The following is a 23,250-nucleotide window of genomic DNA, read 5'->3' as shown; positions in this document are numbered from 1 at the left end:
CGCAAGAAATCGAGTGTCTTATCTTTTTAGTGACAAAACTTAAAACTTTGTTCTTATATCTACACTGGACAAAAATATATTAAATTTTAATAAATCATTTCTTTGAATAATATCAACTAAATATTTGTCAAACATAAAGATATGTTTATTTAATATAAAAACTATTAATTTGATTTAATTATCATTTTTTATTAAGTAAACATTTATTTACTGTAAATGTTTAGTTGGTATTGTTCAAATAAATATTTATTAATATTTAGTACATTTTTTCTTAGTGTATTATATATTCGGAAAAAATTATCATATTTATGCAGTAAATAGATTGAAGATGAGAAGTTTTTTGTTTTCTGAAAATTTAACTTTTTAGAGTTGTTCAAAGTTTTGGCGATAAATCTTTAAAAATTACAGTTGAGAAAATTACTTAATATAAAAAAAGAAAATATTTTATATATATACATCAGTTAAAGATGAAGACTTATTTCAAGCTGAACTTTTGTAAGCGCATCATACTAATTTGTTGAAAGCTTCGCAAATATAGTCTTCTAATCAGTGGCGTAATTATGCGGGGCATGGGGGGGGGGGGGATGCCTCTTCCGCTCCATTCACATACAAGACAGTCACCCCCACGGCCGAACGAGTGCAAAACTTCGTATGCTTCATATTAATGATTCGTTATATTTTTATATGGGTGATTTTCAAAGAAAGTGCAAAATATTTGAAAAATTTCGTTACTTTCTTTATGATATACCTATATTGTATGGACGAGTGCAAAACTTCGTATGCTTCATAGTAATGATTCGTTATGTTTTTATATGGGTGATTTTCAAAGAAAGTGCAAAATATTTGAAAAATTTCGTTACTTTCTTTATGATATACCATATATTGTATATACCGCGTGGGTACCGTCAAGGTAGACATAGGAAATCTCATATAAATAAAGTTTCCGCGCGGCAAAATGAGACGCGGTAACCAATGAACATGTTAGGAGCTGTAAGCTTATTGGCTATCGCGTTACATTTTGCCGCGCGATAAGCGTTTCCGCGTTCAGTGTGCAGGAACCAATAGGAAATCCCATATAAATAAAATTTTTATTCAGCGATAATCGAATATATATTGATAGGATAAATAGAAAAAAGTGAACAGTATAGATAGTTATTAGATTTGATAGAATAAAAATAAATAGAATTTATGAATTTGATCTCTATTTATTGAATATTTTCCACAATAATTGGCGCCCCTTCCGCCTTTGCCCCCTCCCCCTCGAGACTAGGTACGTCACTGATATCGACCTATCGACTGTATCGCCTAAGGTTGCTTCAGCAAAAAAAGCTTCACATTACAAAAGTAATGTGTCGTAAGATTTCTTAATATGATTGATTCATATATTTAGATCCAATGAGGAACTAAAGGCGAGACTAATTACGTTAAAGAATTTTGCAACAGTCTTTTCTTAAACTTAAATGACTATTTAAACGCAGTTATGGTCAGAAGCACCCGTTTCTCTTGCTCTTTGCACCTTTTACATTTTTCATACTCAAGTATTCTATTTCTTTTCTTATATTTTTATATCTTACTTAGTGCATGTAGAAAGTCACTAAGAAATGCAAATATAACGTAGTTACATATAAAATTGACCGAATAACTTTCTGATAAGAAACAAAAATCAAATTGAACAATTTCTCCTTGAACTAAAAATGCTTAAATACAAACACGTGAAGTTTAGATATGCTGGATCTCGATCTTCAATTTGTAATCTCGATCTTCATTTAGTATGTACTTTAAACTACTATTTTTTCAATATTATCATTTTGACAGACCATGACAAACTTACAATAGCTTCGTGTTTCTCTCTGTACAATTTATTCATATGAAATATATGTACATATAAATAAGTAATCGGCTGAATCATTCCATATTATACAGTGTAACCGAATAAAATATGTTTATATTACAGGAATCACCAAACTTATACAAATACATACAGGTTGCCCCGTGCCAAAATGCCCGTCTTGAATATTTCACTAGTTTCTTATTTTAGAAAAAAGATAAGAAAAAGATAAGAAAACCATTTTCTTATCTGAAAGTGTTTCAGAGATAGGAGTTCTAAAAAATTGAAAATATGACGAGCGAGACAAAATTTGATACAATACCATAAAAAAATCTATTGTTATATTTCTCTTCTGAAATTATAAAAATTTATATATTCGAAACATCTTTTTTTAAAATTAATAAATATTTAAAAAAATAATTAAAATATTTAAAATGGATATTAAAAATGAAACAACTTGTACATTAATTTGTTTGGGATGTTCACATAGAATCAATCAGTATAATTGCGACAGAATAAACAGTTGCAATATTTTCTATTAACAAGATTTATACATTTATAAAAAAAAAACATCAAACAATAAGATACCCGCCTAGAAAGTAGGGAAGTCTCAGATTCGATTCCTGACTGAGGTAGTATTTTTCGTAATAGGTTCTTTATAGAATTTGAAGTGTGCTAATAGCATCAAATCGACGATCAAAAATTAATTTGTAAAGATTATTTCAATTCAATGATTATGTTGTACGGCTGACAGTACGCGGCGCACAGTCTGACTGAAATAAATGTATTTAGGAATTTATATTCAATTATTATTCTATAATATCTAGCTTTGACCATATTTGGCGGATCTTTATATACTTATGTGATATATTCATATATATCGGTCGTATTCTTATTCTCTTATCGATTAAAAAATAACAACCATTAATTTAATCACCCTTAAACATTGGAGGTATTCTACTCAGTCGCAATCATTTTAATTGTTTCTATATTCGTATATTTTATACCGCGCCGCATACTTCATTATACATATGTATTTAATATCTTCAACAACCCAGGTAGAACACGAAATCATAATTAAGTCATAATGGTATCACAGAACGTCATCAGGACATCATTTAATACCTAAAAATTGACTTATAAGTGACGAATGAGGTCATGATGATGTCCTCATGACTTCTATGTTCTACTTGGGAACTCACAGGCATTTATAACATCTCGTCGCAGAAATGCAAAATTGTATACACATAAAATGTACAAAATATCTTCTCTGGCAGTCATAGTCATGTTGTACTGTAGGATTTGTTACAAAATATAGGACTCAAATTCACGAACAATTCAAATTTTCATATTTCGTACGTGTCTACGAAATAAGCAATGCGCCAAGCGTAATTTAAAAATACAATACAAAACTTAATATCAAAAAATTATTATATCTGGCAGAATTAAACCGTATGAAGTTGTAAGAGAGAGAAGTTGTAACCGAATTTTGTTAGAAAAATGTATAGACGAATACAAAATAATGCCGATACTGATACTACCGCCGCGATTAATACTAATATAGCTTATTCTAAAATTAACATTATCCATCACATGTTACATATTCATTTTGTAGAATATTTCTTCTTCTCGTCACTCTCAAAGCCAGAGTCTAGATCATCGCTCTGACACTTTTTCAATGTACAACCCTTAGAGTTTTGCCTGATACTTTCTCGCTCTACCAACAACTTTTTGATACTATCTATTAAATGTTCGAAAAAATTCGGGTAGCCGTCGTATCCAGGAAACACATTAACATCTATTATCGCGTACTTCCCAGTATGATTTTCAATTACAACATCTATTCCAACTAGAATAAGACCAAATATCTCTCGAATATTCTTAACAATTGTTTCGAATATTTGATTATTTGGTTTCACAGTTAAAGGAATGTCTTCTTCGGACAATATAGACCACTTAGATCTACTACAGCTTTTCGATATATCGTGCGAGTTGAAGAATATTGTACTCGACGAAATACAGTCTTCTTCGTAAAAATTTTTAAAGCTAGGGCGCTCGACCACGTGAAAACGATCGCCCACAACAAATAATTTATATAAAATAGCGTTGTGATTAATGAAATCCTGAGCGACACAAGGTAGTTGACAGTCTTTCAAGTCCCTTTCATTAAAGATAATCATCATCTGAAATTAAAAAAAGTAAAAAATAATTTTTATATCAAACTCATTATTTTCTTGCGTCAGACATTTTCACATCTCATGCCTACCTTGTGCGCGTCGCTTGAGCCATATGCAAGAAGCGGCTTACAAACAAATGGATATTTAATACCACGCTTTTTTAACGTTGATGCAATTTCATGGACATTTCTGCTCTTGATTTCTACAAAGTTAGGAGTAAATACATCTGAAAAAAATAAAGCAGTGTCAAACATTTAGTTTAGTTCTTTTGCAGTTATATTTGCATTTATATACAAATTATAAATACATACCTTTAAACCGAATGCCTTCTTGTATAAATTCGTAAGATTTACATCGATTACTTAAGTTCCTAATATTGTCCAGAGGATCAATAATGATCAGATCTGGATGTTTGGCAATGTACTCCTGAAGTCGCGAAACAATATCTTCAGCCTATAAAAGATACGTTATAGAATCATTGACAATCTAAATATTGTTTTAAACGTCTTCATACATTTTTATCACCACTCTCTGCATGTGACTGCATATCTGTCAGCTTGTGTAAGAAAACGTGTAATGGTCCCTGCTTCTCAAAGCTTAAATTCACATTGATCTGAAATGCAGATGGAAAATTTAAAAATATTACAAATATTGCGCTTGCAAAAATAATACTGACAAAAATAATCGAATAGGAGAAACGTTGACATGTATATTAAAAATCTCACATGGATGACTGATCTACACAGTCACTTCGACCTAACAAACCTGGAGTGGGTCCGAGTTCAAAGTACTGTAGATACTCGTATACATCTATACATCACATACATAGACATTTGTAAATGATAAACCATTGAAGTAGTGCAGCGAATAACAAACATTTGAAAAAGTTAAACCGTTTGATTGTCATATTATTGAAAATCTAATTGATCTTTAACCCTCTTATTCAACGGATTTAACTCATACTTTGTTATGATGGAGCAAAGATCCTTGGGTATCTATTGCAGAAAACAAAATTTGAAAAAAATGAGCTGCTTTTGATAAACTTTGCAGATGGACGGACAAACATTGTGCAACTATGAAATAGTTTGCTACGCTGCACTACGTAAAAATAAGAATAAGAAATGTTGAGACTCTGTGCCACATAATTTTATTCCATCTGTACTAAAATTAAACGTTTTTCTAGAAAAAAAAACTATTACACCTTATAATCATAAAATGATAAAGGTTCTTTTTAGCAGAACTTCTTGCATCATTCATTTTTCCTTTTTTGTTCTCCAAGTAGATAGAAAAAGAAAAAAGATGAACTGTGCAAGAAGCTGAAAACAGGAAAAGTATATATACATCTCTCTTTTTTTAGTTGCAACATAAATTTAAAAAAATTACTTTAATTGCTGTGTACTAGTGATAATTACTACATTATTACTTGATAATCTCAGCTAAAGAAAACACTGTTTTGTCGAAACGTACTGGAATCTTTTTGGTGTTAATACATACAGTTTTTATGATATCTTCAAGAATAATATTATAATAAATTAACATGTAATTTTTTTTATTTTGGTTGTTTGTTTCCTTTTTAAAAATTTTGTATGTTGTACACGACGAGCTTGATTATTAACTTATTAATGTTAAAGAAAATTATTTTTACACGTAAATCAGCGTATTATTACTTATTTTTCATAACATTTTTCAAAGTACAGGAAATGCTTTGCGTCTCAAACGTTTCTAGAAACATTTCTGCCCATCAATATCGCATGTGTCAGAGGCAGGTATTCGCTCACCATTTTCAATCGAAACCCCTCGGACACGCATATGTTCTCGAAATCAGTCCAATTGAATTTCTGCCGTTTTCTCTCGGGCACCCAGTAACCGATGACACACTTGTCGCACATTCTTCCTTCCTCGCTCGTGCTGGCCATGCCGCGCTGACACCGATCACCGACCACGTGCGGATCGGCGCTCGATCGACAGCACTCGTCCCTCGCGTTTGTACGTCCCTGGAACGAGAGGCAGGTCGGCAGCTCTCATCCTCGCGGCACCGTTCCAACGATTATCCTTGAGGTCTGGCTCATACTCGGAAAGCGTGGCGACGAAACGAGGTTAGGTCTTCTACCGCTGTCGAAGACTCGCCGTATTTCCACGATTGTCCCTCGATAGCCGTCGTTGGAAAGACAACTCTTCGCCGAAGAATCGAAATCTCCGGTCTCTCCTTTCGGTCGTCTCGATCGTCTCCCCTGCACGTCTCTCGTTGCACGTCACTCGTCGGCGTCACCAATCCTATTGTTTACCTTTCGCATACTGCTGACTGCACTGCACAGCACACGGCACGGCCACACGCTGCTGGCTGCACATGCCGCCGGAAGTGTACCTCTCTCTTATCGAACGTGCGTGATCGCCAAGTAAACACGCGCTCCTCCGATCGGTTTTCGACTTTCGAGTAGCTGGTATCACCGGTTTTACGACCGCGATATTTGAGGAATGTAGAAGGATGCACTTAAGTTACTCTCGAACGTTATTCTCTCTAGGTCGTTCAAGTATGTTGGCTTTCCTGCGCTGCAACTCGAAGCTTCGTGATCGTTCGAGAATGTCGCAATTTTTCTACGGTGTTATCGTGAAAAATTTAAGTGTAAAGTGCGATAAATGCAAGGTTCATACAGATAACACTTGATTTTATCTGCAAATACATTTTTATATATATATTATATTATATCATATTTGATACGAATGTTACACACTGTTTCTATTAATTCCTAACTTTCAAAATTACAACTGTATACTGTCGGTTTTTTCTTTCCTATTTGTTTTTATAATTAACCCACCGTCGGAAATGTGAAATTTTTACTTTTCGTCTGCAATCTGGGTCTTTAAACTTCAATGCAGATTTTTATATTGTTTCGGATTGTGTAAAAATCTGAAAAAAATTCTTACAGACTTGTGAAAGCTTTAACTACAAGTTTTTAATATCATAGAAATTTTGTATTATATTTTATTTATTTTTTAATGATTTATATTTGTTTACCAGAATTTTTACAATTAAAAATTGATTATGTTTTTAAGATCCAACTGCCGATGAAGAGTTAAAAAAAATATGTCTATACGTTCTATACGTAACTTCAATTAAGTCTTTTTGCATAATAAAAGTCACACGATGAAAGAATATTTCTTATACAACACAGATAGCAATATTGCAGCAACATTGCAACTCTGGCAACACGAAATTTTAACAATATTACAGAAATATATATTACAAACCATGCGACATAAAATTTTCTAACAATATCGCAAGAACGTTGCAACATTTGCAATGTTTGAAATGTCCTATATCAATTGATAGCACAGCTCGTTATCGCAACATAAATAAAAATCGTTGAAAAGAATGTCATCTATGATAAGTCGAAGTGTCACGTGTCGCGCCGGATAATCTGCGGCTCGTTCTAAATACGTTCGGAGCTTCCCAGGAGAGACTGCAAGAGAAACGAGAGTTTATAGAACATTATATAGACCTTTATACAATCAATAATACTATTCAGTAATATTGAATCAGTAACACTGATAGTACGCATCAATATTTTTGTAACCTTACATGATCGGTATTATTGATAATATTTCAACTCTTAGTGTTTCTTGGGCAATTTTTCAGAAAAGAGGAAAAACTATTTTTCAACATAACAAAAATTATATATTGATTAATGAAATAATATTGGTACAGATATTCTTACAAACATGATAAATGTTGCTTTCAAAATTTTCGTTTTACAACCTTAAATATCACCATTTTGAAGTAACGGTTTTGATATCCTACGAAATTATAACAAATCCCGAATAACTCATCAAAATGCAATGGCATAACTCGAAATATCACCAATATAATTTATGTTTACCTTAATCAGCTAAAATGACTAAATTCAAAATATAACAATTTCTTCAAACTTTAATCACCAAAACTACAGTCTTGACTCCAAATGTTCCCTACAGAAGACTCCTTTTTTATTTATAAAAACGACATAACTCCAAATGTGTTGCTCTTATAAAAGGTATTATGACCTCTTTAAAGATCTTAAAAAGCAACACAAGTGTGCTATTTGGCGGACGGACTAAAATTAAATTATTAATAAGTTTAATATTATTGGTAATATTTATTATTACCAACTATTAGTAAGTTATAATAAGTAAGTTTACTCTTAATAATTGATAACGCAATCTTTACCTAATTTATTAATGGTAATAACTCCAAAATCATACCTTTGAGTTAAATCACTTTTGAAGTAAAGTAATGATATTATTAACTTTTCCAGATTCTTGATTCTCGAACATAATCGCTCTGATACTGATACTCAAAAATGAAGAAATTTGCACCATCACTGCTCTATATCAACCCATCAATATTAACCAGACACGATAATATTGCCAGTATTTATTGATGTTGACAGTATTATTGATTGTGTAAGGTCTATATTAACGATTTCTTTCTTGTATCTTTTTGACACACTTACCATCGTGGAATCGTTCAAGGACGTTAGCATACTCCTGGTGACGAGAACCGTCACACTACTATCACGATCCATCGCATTATCCTCGATCAAATCGTGTTTCCTCCTCAGGACGCGCACCTCACCGAGGGAATACGAGCACGAGCTCGGCATGTACAGCTCTCCCTCGGAATGAGATGATGTCTCAGGAGTAGTCCCGACCTAGAAATCGAGAATCGAGTCAATTTGTTGATATAATATCCTCTAATCAAGAATTCTTTCTTATCGCGAAATTTAAATTATTACCAAATATTGAATTTTATTGCACAATAGAATTATGTCGTTATATTGTTTCGTAGAGCAATTCAATTAATGCAATAATATTTGGTCGCATTACTATGTTAATTATAACGTCGTTTATAGCATTAACATAAGTAATTTATGACATTATCATAATGAGGAAGGGGAAGGGAAAGAATACCAGAAATTTCATTGTATCTGTTCCTTTGATATCTATTTCGGTTTAATATTATTACGAAAATTTCTCAGTGTATATTTTGCACATTTCTACCTTTTTTTTGTTCTAGAATAATTAAAAACTTGTCACTTACTCTTCTCGCGTCTGCACCCAACGCGCCATTAGTCGACCTACGAATCAAATACACAATGAAAAGATTAAATAATTCCAGAATAACGATTACATTATTAACTTTCCGGAGCTAATGTTAAAATTTGTAACATAATAAGTCTGTTTTTATTTCTGCACTAGACTGCAATTTCTTTCTCGCTTTCACCAAATATCAAACATGTAGTTATCTCACTAAAAGTATACTTATAGTTCAGCCACAGAAAGCAGACCTAATTACTGACGCTGTGTCTGCATGAAAAAAATCCTTATTGTACATACATACACTAGAAAAAAAATCTTGTTGCATTAATTAGAATTCTCGTAGATTCAACTAAAAAAGTACAAATCAATAAAATTCATACAATTAAATGTGTCTTATTTACCAGAATAGATGCAACTTTTGTCTAGTTATTTTAATTAAAATATGGATCGTTCATATTTCACCAAATAGTCTTATTATTATATATCTTCATATTTCAAATTAATTCAACCAATTTTTTTTTCAATATCTAAGTTCCATTTAATTTATGTTAATTAAAAGAATTTCTTTAATAAATTTCAACAAATCAAAATGATATATAATTTGTGTAAAAAAGAATGAACACTAACAATAAATAATATAAATATAATTTAATGAGAACAATCCAAGTTTGCAGTTGCGGAAGATTAACAATAACGTCTTTATATTCACCTGTCGTCGTGGTCCAGTAACGTACTGCTGACGCTAGAATTAGAGCTGGATAAGACATCTATCTTATACTTCCGTGATATGCCTGTTAAATCAATTGGCTGCTGCTCATTATCGCTTGTCGCAGTTTTCTGAGGTTTTGAGATCTCATTTCCGTCTCTGCGGTTTTCAACCACTGCGAACATCATCAACTTACAAGCTTCCTCGTTTCTCATATCTCTTGTCAAATTATCCTTTCCAGCAATATCAAAGGAAATTTGCTTGTTACAAGACGCGACTTTCCGCGAGGATGACTCGCTACTTTTCGGCAAAACACAGTCTCGTGGAGATTCAGTTGAGCAATTATTATCCGCAGGGTTCCTCTCCTTAATCATCTCTTGTTGCGGATCAATTTTCGCTTCACGTAAAGATTCAGTGTTTTCCTTCGCCGACGAATGTACGAGATTGACATCTTTTGTCAGATCTTCATCGATAAACTTCGATTTAGCAAGGTTTACATTCGAAGAAATTCGCTCGTTTTTTGTCTCCGAAACTTTTGCAAATGTGAACAATACTCTTTTGCTCGCCGGCGTAGTACTGTCTTGCGTTTTTTCGCTTATAATTTCTTTTACAGCTTTTTCCGGGATATTTGAACGCGCGTCGATCACCTGATCGCCTTGCGTGACAATTTTATTTGTACGTTGATTTTTATCAATCTGCACAACCTCGTTCGATTTATCGTCTTCAAGCTTTTCGATAATTATGTCATCTTTGTTTTTGGATACCGAGATTCCGGCAAGCAAATCGACGGCTTCCATTTCGCTTCCCCCTTTCGATCTTGCGGATGCAATCTTCGTAGACAAGTGTTCCGAATTCTCCTCGGGATTTTCATTGTCGTCGCTACGGATATCGGAGATCTGTTTTAACGACTCGGCTTCCGAACACGAGTTTCCATTGCTATTATTGTTCTTACTATTCTTGCTGCTATTCTTCGAATTTTTAGCAGCTGCGAAATGAACGCTTTCTCTCGATTCCGGAATTGCAGGAGAGAAATATTGATCAGGATTTTTGGAATCGTTAGATTTTTCATTAACTTGCCCGATATCATTCGTATTTTCTGCTCGCAAAATTGTCTCCTCATTCACATTCGACGTCGCATACGTCCGAATCAAAGAACCAGTGACGTTCCAAGAAAATATCTCCTCTTTTTTCGGATTATTTTCATTGACGTCTTTGTCCGTTTGATTTTTAACATCGATCGAAACAATCCTAACAACATCCGCGTTTCCTGTCTGACCTGTGTCCTTCTTGCTATTCGCAAAATGTTGCACAGACTCGCAACGGGCCGTAGAGCGAACGCTCTCTCTCGTCTCGCGACATTCAGATATATCGGAGGAGTGCTCGCCGAGACCTTTAAGTTCATAAGAATTTTTGACAAAATTTCGCTCGACTTCACTTCCGTCAATTTTCGCTGGCGTCTGTTGCACACTTTGTTCTCGCGACCCGGAGAATGCATTCGGCGGAGCGTTGCTTCGAGCTGAGGAATCGGGAACGTTTTGAAAGAATAATTCCTTGTCATTCGCGTTTCCTTGATCGGACTGACTTTTCACGTTAATCAGGATATTTCTCAGAATATCCAAGGTTTCCGACTGACGCGCGTCGCGGATCGATTCAACCTCGCGCAAATGATTCAGGAGCTTCTGTACCGCTGCAGGTGTTACCGCCGACTCCTTCAAGGCGCTCGCGATCTTCCCTTCGATGCTCCGTTTCTCGTCCTGCAGGATGTAGGCAAGGAAACGGTCTGCCGCTTGGGACGTGTCCTTCCGGAAAAATCGCGCGAAAATTCTGTCATCAATGTATTCCTTTCCAGAACGACGGATCTTGCACTCCGAGAATTTCTTCGCAGACGTGACTTCGTGACGATCATCACGGGCGATTTCCTTCTTCTGATGACGACACGGAGCCTCCGTGTGTGTGCTGGATAACGTTGGTACCAGGTTGGAAAATGTCGTGGCATCCGATCTGTCCATCGACGATTCCGATAAGTACGCTTTGGCCGCCGATCGTTGAGTTCTATCGCTGTCGCGAGATGTTCTGGGGCTGTCATTCGCATCCGACGCAGGAAACACGCTAGATTCGACGGAGTTCTTTGAGTAATTACTGCGAGAACCGTCTTTCTTCGTGAAAGCCGACAATTTCGTTCCCGCCGCGTTTGCTGCCTGCGGATCGTCGGTTCGATATACTTTTGAGACGGTCAGGTCCTCGTTTCTCAGTTCAGTCTCTAAAAGTGACGATCGAGCCGCCTCGTTCAACGCCTCGTTCAACGGATACTCGCCATCCTTATCGTTTAACGAATTCCGATAAAATTTCGTCGCGTCTTGAGATATTAGCTCGTTTTTATCCAACTTGTATATCGCGAATTCGGAGTCTGATAGTAATTCCGAAAGATTTCTGGTCACTCGAGCGACACGTTCGATTTTCCTGTCATTGGAATATAGGATTGAATCCAAGTTGTCAAGACACGGTCGATATAGGTCGATATCATCTAAATTATCCTCCGCAAAAATTGTTTCCCGGAAAACGTCCGTATAGCCCGAAGCGAAAGATCGACATTGTACGTCTTCATTAGTGACGTGCAGCCCATCTTGTCCGTTATGACTATTGAACGTATGCGAAAAGTGTCTATCAATCATTCGATGAGGTTTCGGACTTTCCATCTCTTGATAGCGCGAAGCGATATTTTCGTGCTGCCGAGGAAAACCCGCTATCCTTGAGATGTCGTCGTCAGGCGACGGCTTTGATCGATCGCTTTGGTTTTCCTCTACCTGGATCTTATTTACAATGTTTTCGACGTTTCGCTGGTGGTCAGCACTTCTCTTACAGAATATTTCGTCATCCTCTGCGTAACGGATTTGCGTATCACCACCGGCGGAGGATAAAAAAAGAATTCCCTCGTGATTCTCGTTCCTCGCTTTGTGCAATTTTTCATTCCTATCAATCTGTGGAATTTCAACCATTGCGAACTTAGTCGCTCCTTGACTCGTCTTATTTTTTAAACGTTCGGGTACCTTTTCGGCATTCTGCGAGTCGGGATCCTTCTTCTCTTGTCTATAATTTCGGACTTTCGGGGATTGGATTTGTTCGACATCTCGTCCAGCATCAGAATTCTTGGCATCTTCAAACTCCTTTTCCAATTTGCTTACAAGAGTTACTGATATCGTTTCGGTCGCAGCTTCGGTGATCGGTTTCTCAATCGGTTTCCCTCGTTGTAACGTGTCCAATCTCACACGCCGTGTTCTCGGCGTCCCTGCTACTTCCGGGTCGTTCATTCTATTATCCGCATTCTGCACAGTTGAAAAATTCGTGTTAAATTTAACACATTTTACACGTCTCAAACGGTCCACTCAAATTTTACTGTTAATTTAACACAAATAGGACTGGGCATGTATTTCAAATACTTTTTACTTTAAATATGTATTTGTAATATAATTGTATTTCGTATTTTGTATTTCAAATCGAGAAATTGAAAATATTTTTATTTTGTAATTCAGATAATGAAATTGATCTTAATATTTGAAATACAAAATCTTAATATTTGAAATACAAAACACTTTCAATCGTTTGATTTGAAATATTAAAATACAAAATACAATTGTATTAAAATACTGTATTTAATATAAAAGTATTTGATTTTTCAAGGCTGGTCGGAAGTATTTGACTGAACATAAGATGAATATGTTAGAAAGTAACACAAAAATCGTAACACAATTTATAAGCAATTAAATATTTCTTTATTAAAATTAATATTTCTTTATTAAAATTAATATGTGTTAAATTAACATGTTTCAATAAATTTGTCTTGAAAATTCAACAAAGATGTTTAACAAGGATTTGAGTGGACCATTTCTAATACAAATGCAAAATGTTTTTTACTGTATGAATAACATCATGGCATAGGATATAAGTAGCCGTATTCGCGCGGCTTTGCGCCCGAGATGACTCTGGCGAGATGTGCACGTCCTCCAGGTCCTGTTTGACCAATTCCCGGTCAACAATGTGCACCGATGGTCCCATTTGGATTTTGCACTCGTTTCCTCGTGCCGACAACATTCGCCGACGATAGCGAGCACGATCGTCGCGTGCTGTGGTCTCGACGTTCACGTTATTGATCGAGTCCTTCGACAACACTCGGGCAGGCGACGCACGTCCACGAGACCGATTGTCGCTTCCGTATCCAAGAGATGACCAGTCGGCACGTCGTCGTCGTGACATCCGAAATTTTGGCGCCGACAAATCAACTCTGCGAACGGTGACACGAGGAAAATCACGTTTCTCCGAACGTGCGCTCGTCTTGTCGTTCGCCTCCAATAATTTCGAAGAGCATGTATCCTGAAACTTGGAGGCCACTAATTCGCGAACGTACAGCCGTCATTTCGTCGTCCAACGGCGGCTCGTCCGAATATCTAAACGCATATAATATAAATTACATAAATGATATACAATATTCTGTAATAAATTACATAAACAATAAATAATATAAATTATTAAAATAAAAAATTAATTTTTAAGCATTTTAAAACATAATGGTCTTTGTTAATTCCTTCTGTAATATTCGATTGACAATACAATTTGAACATTGTGGACAATATACGTGTACGTATGTATATGAAAAGAATGATTTTGCTGAAGAATCTAATTTAAGTAGGCAGGTACAGATCAGAAAATGATTTTGTTGGACTATCAATAATTGTGAGGGAAACTTAAGCATGATGAGTAAAAAGTTTTAAGCATTCTAACAACTAGTTTGAGTCCTTTTAATTACTTTTGATATATAGTCCAAATTATTTTCAGACCTTATCTAAATTTTTAGATACTTGAGCAAAATCATTTTTTCGTATACATATAGGTAATTTAAATTGAAATTAACGAGTAACTTTTAAAATCGATGTTTTCAGATAATGACGATATGAATATGTATAATAAATTGGATGATAAGGAAAATGCAATTGCAAAAGAAGAGACTCGATTGTAACTTCTAAATAAAATGAGATGGAATGTTCTATAGAAATTAGGTTTTCCTTTCTACTCACGTATTTCTATGCCGTCGTGCGGAATCGAAACTCGACGTTGCGCAGACTTCTATGAGTTGTATCTTTGCATTGTTAATAATCTTCTCGGCATTTTCAAGAGCGGTGGATGTTTCGGGACTCAAGATGGAATTGGAAAGCTGCACTTCTACCGATCGGTGCGTATCAAGCTGCAATAGAAAATTTTATCGTAAAACGTATACGGAATGACTAAACGTTGGATAAATAAAATTGTGAATGTTCATTACAGTTCTTTCGTTAATAACGCGCCTCGCACGTTTACAAGACTCTCTGCCGCTTCCACAAGTTCCATTCGTGACTATCGATTTTTTAGATACAACAATTACAGGATGTCGATTCGCATTGTGTATTCTGATATCATTATCCTTCTTGCGCGCTACATTCTCCTCATGTTTGCAATAACACGTGCGAACGGAAGTCATCTCCTCTGGAAACGTCGTAGAACAGACTCCGTTGTTACACGTTTCTGGGGAACTCGAATTTTCCCTGTAACAAGAAAGAAATATTCGTCTGGAATAATATTTTTCTCTACGTCATCATATTATATTATTATTACTAATATTTACACGAGTAAAATTTCCATCGTACAATAGAAGAATGATAAAAAATGAAAAACAATTGTCAATGCAATCTTCAAAAAAATGTGGACACGTGTAATATGATAATTACTAGATATCTATAGTATTAATTATCGTATTAAATACAGCAAACTGAAGATAAGCTTGATAACTTTTAGAAAATTTAATATTCACGCGACTAAAGTTTGTATCGTAGAAGAATGATAAAGTGAAGAACAATTGACAATGCAACGTCTGCAGGAAAATGTGGACACGTATGATAATTAGGTATCTATCGTATTAATTATTTAAATGTAACAAACCGAAGGTGAGCTTGATAACTTTTGTAGAAAGTTATTGAGAAAGTTTCCGTAAGAGATGTAAATAATTGGAGTTATCACCCAGTTACGACCACATGTTGCGTTAGCGAGAGTGTGAAAAAATAATGCGGCTGTTCTTTCTCATGCGACAATAATGTGTCGCATGTCGTACAATGAAACATTAACAACTAAATATCCGCATATATAGCGACTTAACATTGTCCTCCAGCGTACGCTTTAAAATATGCATCAATTGGCAAGCACGATGAGCAGCGTCCTTGGATTTCGCACGTGTGTGGCGTTTAACCCCAATTATAATAGATAAATAATGATGAGCATGATTTAAAAAAAAATCGTGAATCACACACTGCGCATGCAATTACGGACGATCACTCTCAACGTGACAACAAAGATAAACCGTTAACCTTTTAAAAAAAAAAATATTTATATACGTATGTATATATGGTGTATATATATATATATTTTTTTTTTTGACACTCTTATACTCAATTATATGTTATAATATAGATAATATGCTATGATATAAATAATATTAATTCTCCGCTCGCAATCTAGAATTCTTCTGTCAGCAATAGGAGTCTTCGGGAGAAACAATAATTTTTTTTATTGATCTCCAGATTATATAAAAATCTGAAAAAAAAAGTCTGATATACTTGTCAAATTTTTAACATTATTTTTACTATCATAGAAGTCGGATCGTGATTTTTTAATTTTAATAGATAAATATTTACCTATAATAAAAACTCGATGTTAAAGCTTTGACAAATATAGGATTTTTTCAGATGTTTATATAATCCAAAACAATAAAAAGTTATTAATTATATCTGATATATTCTATCTGAGACTTGCACTTGTATATAATTGCAAAATTATAGGGAGATAATTTTATTCAAATAAATACAAAGACACAAGATAAACACGAGTTAAAGTACAAGCTAAACACGAAAATAACTGTTTCCTTAACGATCGATGTCAATTGAAAACGTTGTAGTTCGGCTAGGGAAAACGAGAGAATGAAAGAACGTTGGCGTTATGTTCGAGCCACATAAAGGTGGGTTCAAGGACCGACGATAATAAAGCTCAGAATCTCTCTCTCTCTCCCTCTCCCCCCTCCTCTCTCTCTCTCTCTCTTTCTCTGATGCGGGGGTGGTCGCCCTCCCGTTCGTTCCAGCTCTTTCCCAACTACAATTGGAAATCAAGCAGTTCCCACGCTACGTTCAGCTATATACGTCGCCGAACCTTCCGCGATCCCGGCCGAGTGCAATCGTCGTTTCTATAGACAACAGTATCGATCCTTAAAGGGGAGGTTCCAAATTTGCGTATTGAAGTCAACCGCGAGCACTTTCGTCGTCGCTATATCGGCTGTTAGATTACTCAGAATTCACCTCATCCGACGCTGATTGTTGTCTCTCGATTTGTCTTCCAGTTTAAAATTATTTCGACATTGTAAATAGCCAATTTCGCGAGGAATCCATAAAAAGGAAAAAAAGGAACGCGATGCGATGCAAGGATAATATCCCGGCCGACTCTGCTCGCTCGTAGCGTTTGACCTGTGAATAACACGCCGGCGCTTTTTGCTGCGCGATTAACTCTCGCGTGAAACACGCGCGTTACACACGGATGGCCGTTCCTCGCGTCTCGACACTCTTCGACCCTATGCGTCATCGCGCGAAATGCGCCCTCCAGACCTCCCTCGGTGGACGCGCCCACGGGGAAAATCGCGCTGGCATTTTTTCAAAGGAAATGTCACGCGGGGCGTGCGCCACAACAAAGCAAGATGCGTCTCGGCTGGCGCTCGGTAAGGACACTAATTTAGCAAAAGGCCGATGGATGCGGTCGGACGTCGGATGACGTCAACGATCCTCTCTCCGCTATACACGCGTTAGACTCCCGAGAAGCCCTCGGCCACTTTAACGCTTCCCCGCGCGCGTGATCAATAATAGTACGTCAAAGGTACGTAATGTACGACGTCCTTTAAAGACGATAGACCGACATTCGATCGTTCGACGTTCGCGCCGTGTCAACCGAAGATGTGCAACCTTTTCGCGTTCCACGAACGGTCACCGACCGTGAAACGAGAATTTCATTCGCTCAGAAATACTATTTCAATTGAAATCCTTATTGGTCATAAAAGTCCTGGAGAATAATTTCGAAATACATTTGAGATACATTTATGAATTAAATAAGATATACTTATAAATTTTAAATTGATTTTAGTTCGTTCTCTCGAGAATTTCAACTTAATTCGATTCATTCACTTCAGCTTTTCTACTTTTAAAAGCTTATATGACTGTTTTATTTTATATTTTATTTCCTTACGGATTTATCTTTCGATCTTGCGAGCAACGCATTCACAAAGAATTTTCTATGTCTATTTGTAACCCGATGGACATGGAAAATTCTTTACGTTGCTTGCAAGACCTAAAGGTAAAGCCGTAAGAAAATAAAATGCAAAATAAAACAGACATAATTTAAAAAATCGAAAGTCGAAGTGATTGAATCCAATTAAATTGAGATTAAATACAAATATAATACTTATAAGAGCCAATTACTAGGTAAACGTGTGTATATAAATTTTTATTGAATAAATATTAAAAAACAAAATGCTAAATCGATTCATTCATGATAATAATAACAACTTTATTGAGCGCATATATAATTTATTAGCAAGACGAGAATATTAAGATTAAACAAAAAAATCCCGAGATTCTCGAGAGAGCGAACTAAAATCAACTTAATATTTATAAATATAATTTATTTAATCCATAGTGTATCCATAGAATGTGTATATTTCGAAATTGTTTTATAGAATATTTACGATCATATGAGAAATTCGAGTCAACTGCCACGACCTCTAAATTCTAATACGTGTGGTCTGAAAACATTTACTGCGTTTCGGAGCACGTATCTAATCTTCAGAGTCATGGCGATTAACGTACACGCGAAGCGCAGCTTGTTTGCAGGGCGGGGTGGTGAGAGACTTCCGATATCTCGTAATTTTATCTGGCTCACGATCGCAAAGGCGTGATCGTCGCCAACTCGCGTTAGTCACCGCGACTATAATTTTCGCGATGCGCTATCACGCGCGGCTTTCGTCACCCTGTTACGGCGAGCTATCGCATAATAACGGTCTTCATGCACACGGTTATGGTCGGGAATGTTGACCCTTAAAGGCGAAAGATAGCTCGGACGCGAGAAGAACCGACCGCATACATACATCTAGGAGAAAAACCGGTCCCCTCCATTTTGCGAATTTCGCGTGAAAAAGAGAAACAAAAAGAGAGACAGACAAGCTTTTTCTTTTTTTTATATATAAATTAAACTGATGATATAATTTTTTCACCCAGATCGCGCGTTTTTTGAACTCCTGCATATTTTTTTTTAATACTGCACCTAAAATATATTCGAAATCTTTCTGTCATCATTATCTTTCGCATCAACATCGCGATTTTTCGAGTACAAAGTTTTTCGGAAATATCCATTTTCCTTCCTTTTCATTTTTAATCAATGTCTGCAGAGAGAAAATTACATTTCCGGCTCCATTGGATTAATCCAATTTCGCAGAGACGATTCAGAAGCCACGTTTCATGTAATTATAGTTCTATCTGAGGAGAATCGATTTTATTTTCCCGCGCGGTCCATTCGTCGCATATATCACTGGCGGGTTGAATAATTTACTCCTCATCCGCTTTAAGCGCGCGGAGTCATCGCGCAACGCTATACAACAGCGCGGGGAGATGGTGCCTTCCGAGTCGTCTGGAACGTGCACAGATCAATATTCCACCACGTTGCGTTCCTCGTTCCGCTCTCCTTCCTTCATCCCACCCAACTGAATATTGGCATTGATTTTCATGGTTCGGGAGGACTCGTCGCCCTCCCCTTGACTGCGGACCCCGGGCAGAACGTTCGGACTTAAGGTCGCTGTATACATTTTCCGGCGTATATATATCTCTACAGGGTGTCCCGTAAAGACCATAACAACGTTTAAGGCTTAATTCCTGGGATCATTTTAAAATTAAAACCCTAATGTCAAAATGTTAAGGTTATATATACATATATATATAATTTTTATAATTAGATATTAAATTTATATATATGTATATATATATATAATAGTTTTTAAATTAAAAGCTTTTAAAGTTAGCGAATCGTACATCTTAAAGTTCACGTACTCAGATATGATACGACGCAAAATGCCAACCACACTTAAATGCGTAAACTTTAGGCGATTCGTTAATTTTAAATGCTTACAATTCAAGAATTATTATATTCGACATTTTCGTTCAGAATATGATCTCAGGAATCTATCCTTAAACGTTATGATCTTTACGGACACCCTGTATGTGGCACATGTATATATTTATAGACAGATTTTCACAATACTTTCAGAAATAAAAGTACAATTGCTGAGGTCTATGTGTAATACCTGTTTCTACCACACAGCACGTTTTATCTTGAAGATATCCCAAAATTGTCCCATTATTAACATATTATTAACATAACGATCCCACGGATATCCTATCCAGGATATTCCAAGAAAATATCGTGAAACATCGTAGGATATCATAAAATTTCGTGAGATATCAATAAAATATTCTATCAATATCTTAAGATATCCTAACTTATTCAGATTATAATCTTTTCACCACACAACACAATTCTCCAAGAAATATCCCAGGGATGCACAGAGTATAGCAAAGGTTTGCAATAATTGCAATTGGAGAGTGTCAGAACTAAAAGATTAGAAGTAAAGAATGTCATAGTTATTTTGGACACAAACGATATGACGTACTGTGCGTGCCAATTAAGATATATTTCATATGAAGCTCTCTCTCTCTCTCTCTTATAAAGATTTTTATTATACTGAATGTTACACTAAGGCTGTATTCGAAAACATTACTTGGATGCCCCCAAGGATAGGATGTATCATCCTATCCTTGTTTAACATTGGGTGAATAACAACGACAAAACGATGCACTGAGGAACTCGGGTAACATTTCCGAGCGCAGCCTAAGAATAATAAATTAAGAATAATAAATAAGCCTAAGAATATATAAAGAATATACAAGATGTGACATATTATTTCAAATTAATCTTTTATTTCATTATGTAATAATAGGACAACAACGTATTTCTCGCTTCCATAATATGAAATTCTAAAACATTTCCCTTTTATTTTAGATAATAATCACATATATACACACGCATATATATACTTGTGATATCTCATGGAGTTTCTTGGATATCTCACGGATGTCACTAAGCGTCCGTAGGACCTCACACATGCGGACACTTGTACATCCAGGATATTCGTTGGATAATTGAGACCATCCACGGATATCACAAGATTATCGCGATATCACAAAATGACGTTCGTTGGACATTCCTAGGATAAAGTGTACTGTGTGGGATAATTTAATTTTAGTCTCGGTTCGATTAACTCTTTATTTTTTCTATATTGAAAGAAAATGTATTAAACTGTAATAAATAATTGTATAATATTAATTTAATATTTATTTGCGGAAAATAAATATTAGCTAAATAAAAAATATAATTAGTTAAATTAATGGTTCTTATACTAAATAAATATATATATGTTTACATTTAATAAATATTCGACTGGCACTATTCGACTGGCACAAATATTTATTAAAATTTAATACATTTTTCTCTCATCAGTGTAGTTCTAAGAATTAAAAAAAGGTAGAATAAATTAAAAATGATTAAAATTAACCCACATTGGTAGAAATGAGCATAAAAGAACATATAATATCTAAAATTTTGTCTCGTTTACTCCAATCGATCACTTTCATAGCGACCTTTAAATTTAGATCGCAAATATTGGCTACGAGGAGCACGCTACTGTTTTAATCTTAGAAAATGAAAGGATGAAGCTGCGACGAGAGTAACAGAAACGTGACGGAAATTGACATGTCACGGTTAATTTTCGCGTTTGTCATATTTAACGACGTAGTAAAAGCGTGAGAAATAAAGGAGGACATGACAAATGTAGACATTATGTTTCTGTAAACTTTCGCTGTCAGATTTCATTTAGCGATGTTATCAAACAGTTTTCGCAAAATACTGGCAGATCCACATATAGGGGGAATCCCTCTTAGAGACTTTTTTTAAATATTTACAGCAAAATGTTAGATATATTTTTAATATTTTTAAAATGTGTTTAATCACAATTTTGATGTTCCAAAAATATTTAATTAAAAAAAAACTCATAAATATAAAAAACCTAGGTTCTCTATTATATGCATTTGTGCTAATATAATTTTAAATAAAACGTTTTGTGAATTATACATTTAAATGATACTTTTGTAAATTTAATATTCTATCTTCATATTTGACTTAAAAAAATTTCGTTTGCGGCGAGCAAATGGCCCTGTTGACAACAATTTCTATATCTATAATCAATGAGCAAACGAATAGGTACGTCGGAAGTTTGACGGTGGAAGTTCGTACGGGGGAGGTGGTTGCGGAAGTAAAAGAAACGCATTCATTCACATCAACACATATATTTTGTTTTTGCTTGTTGCATACATACGATAAACAGTACAATGTTACGCGTTCCTCGAGGTATGGTATACTAGAAAATTTTCATTATCCACTACTACAATTGCTATTCGACATATTGTTTCGTCATATCTCTTCGACTTTGTGTATTTGCGTTAGCTATACGAGAATCGTTCAAGAAGGAAGGAAAAAAAAGGAAAATAAACGGAAAGAAGGACGATAGGAGAAAAACGGAACGAATTACGATACGAGCGTGTTCCTCGTTTCTTTCGTTTTCGATTAGGGAAGGACTATCGCGCATCTCTTCGTGCGCGCCTCATCGAAGAGAGAAAAGCCGAGATTGGCGACTTTGGGCGGCTTGGTCGTCGTCAACAACAAACAATCGGATGGAAAACGAGCGAGTTGCAAGAGCTTGCATTCACCACATCTCGACGTAATCCCGAGCATCACCTTAATACTCCAAAACATCCTTATTTCCTGCGCGCCCCAATTCCGCTCATCCCCGGTCATCCGATAACGATAATGACAGTCACGACAGTAACCGAGATAAATGGAGAGCAACAATTAATTTGTATCGCAGAGTTTTACACGACAAAGCACCGTCTCGAGAAACGAAATCCCGAGCGAGCATGAAATGAGATAATTCACTGAAAAAAGTCTAATAATAGTTATCAAATATTAAAGGAAATATTCAATTAATATAATATACTAAAAATAATTTTATTTTCCTAAATATTTAACAATCTTTAAAGTCTCTAGAGTGGAATCTCACTCTAAAGAGTGAAAATTGAACGATACGTGAAAAAGAGTAGCTTAATTTTCAATCTTTAAGAATTAGATTTAGGATGAAAAAAAAGTTCATTCTAATTATAATTTTAGAGAGTAAGTATTTATTATAAAATAATTGGTTATTTTATTATGTTTGGTAATACTTATTAAATATTTAGCAAAGTAAA

At 35.2% G+C, this 23,250-nt stretch overlaps 2 protein-coding genes across 2 annotated transcripts; both read right to left on the bottom strand.

Moving 5' to 3' along the window:
• Positions 1-2,305: 2,305 nt before the first annotated feature.
• On the bottom strand, positions 2,306-6,559 carry LOC108724144 (inositol-tetrakisphosphate 1-kinase). Its single transcript, XM_018450338.1, has 5 exons — positions 5,784-6,559; positions 4,520-4,618; positions 4,317-4,458; positions 4,095-4,231; positions 2,306-4,011 (listed from the first exon to the last, which is right to left on the bottom strand). The coding sequence occupies exons 1-5, from the start codon at positions 5,919-5,921 to the stop codon at positions 3,433-3,435; spliced, it is 1,095 nt and encodes a 364-aa protein (XP_018305840.1). The 5' UTR covers positions 5,922-6,559; the 3' UTR covers positions 2,306-3,432.
• A 764-nt stretch (positions 6,560-7,323) lies between these two features.
• Positions 7,324-15,349, bottom strand: LOC108724140 (uncharacterized). Its single transcript, XM_018450333.1, has 8 exons — positions 15,102-15,349; positions 14,857-15,023; positions 14,564-14,577; positions 13,700-14,172; positions 9,791-13,110; positions 9,083-9,119; positions 8,496-8,693; positions 7,324-7,466 (listed from the first exon to the last, which is right to left on the bottom strand). Exons 1-8 carry the CDS (start codon positions 15,294-15,296, stop codon positions 7,437-7,439), a joined length of 4,434 nt encoding a protein of 1,477 aa, XP_018305835.1. The 5' UTR covers positions 15,297-15,349; the 3' UTR covers positions 7,324-7,436.
• Positions 15,350-23,250: the final 7,901 nt, after the last annotated feature.

The sequence above is a fragment of the Mycetomoellerius zeteki genome, unplaced genomic scaffold (genome assembly GCF_001594055.1).
Source record: "Mycetomoellerius zeteki isolate Tzet28-1 unplaced genomic scaffold, Tzet1.0 scaffold277, whole genome shotgun sequence".
Taxonomy (NCBI): domain Eukaryota; kingdom Metazoa; phylum Arthropoda; class Insecta; order Hymenoptera; family Formicidae; genus Mycetomoellerius; species Mycetomoellerius zeteki.
The sequence above is the reverse complement of the archived record's forward strand: the minus strand, read 5'-3'. Positions and strand labels throughout refer to the sequence as shown.

What these genes read in the sequence shown, in the direction of transcription:
- LOC108724144 (XM_018450338.1), bottom strand. Translation starts at nt 5,921, where the DNA reads ATGGCCAGCACGAGCGAGGAAGGAAGAATGTGCGACAAGTGTGTCATC. An exon ending in AGGGGTTTCGATTGAAAATG is followed by an intron (nt 4,619 to 5,783) that starts GTGAGCGAATAC and finishes TCTGCATTTCAG; the next exon opens with ATCAATGTGAATTTAAGCTT. An exon ending in GCTCAAGCGACGCGCACAAG is followed by an intron (nt 4,012 to 4,094) that starts GTAGGCATGAGA and finishes TTTTAATTTCAG; the next exon opens with ATGATGATTATCTTTAATGA.
- LOC108724140 (XM_018450333.1), bottom strand. Translation starts at nt 15,296, where the DNA reads ATGACTTCCGTTCGCACGTGTTATTGCAAACATGAGGAGAATGTAGCG. An exon ending in GCGTTATTAACGAAAGAACT is followed by an intron (nt 15,024 to 15,101) that starts GTAATGAACATT and finishes TTTCTATTGCAG; the next exon opens with CTTGATACGCACCGATCGGT. An exon ending in CCTTGAACGATTCCACGATG is followed by an intron (nt 7,467 to 8,495) that starts GTAAGTGTGTCA and finishes TTTCTCTTGCAG; the next exon opens with TCTCTCCTGGGAAGCTCCGA.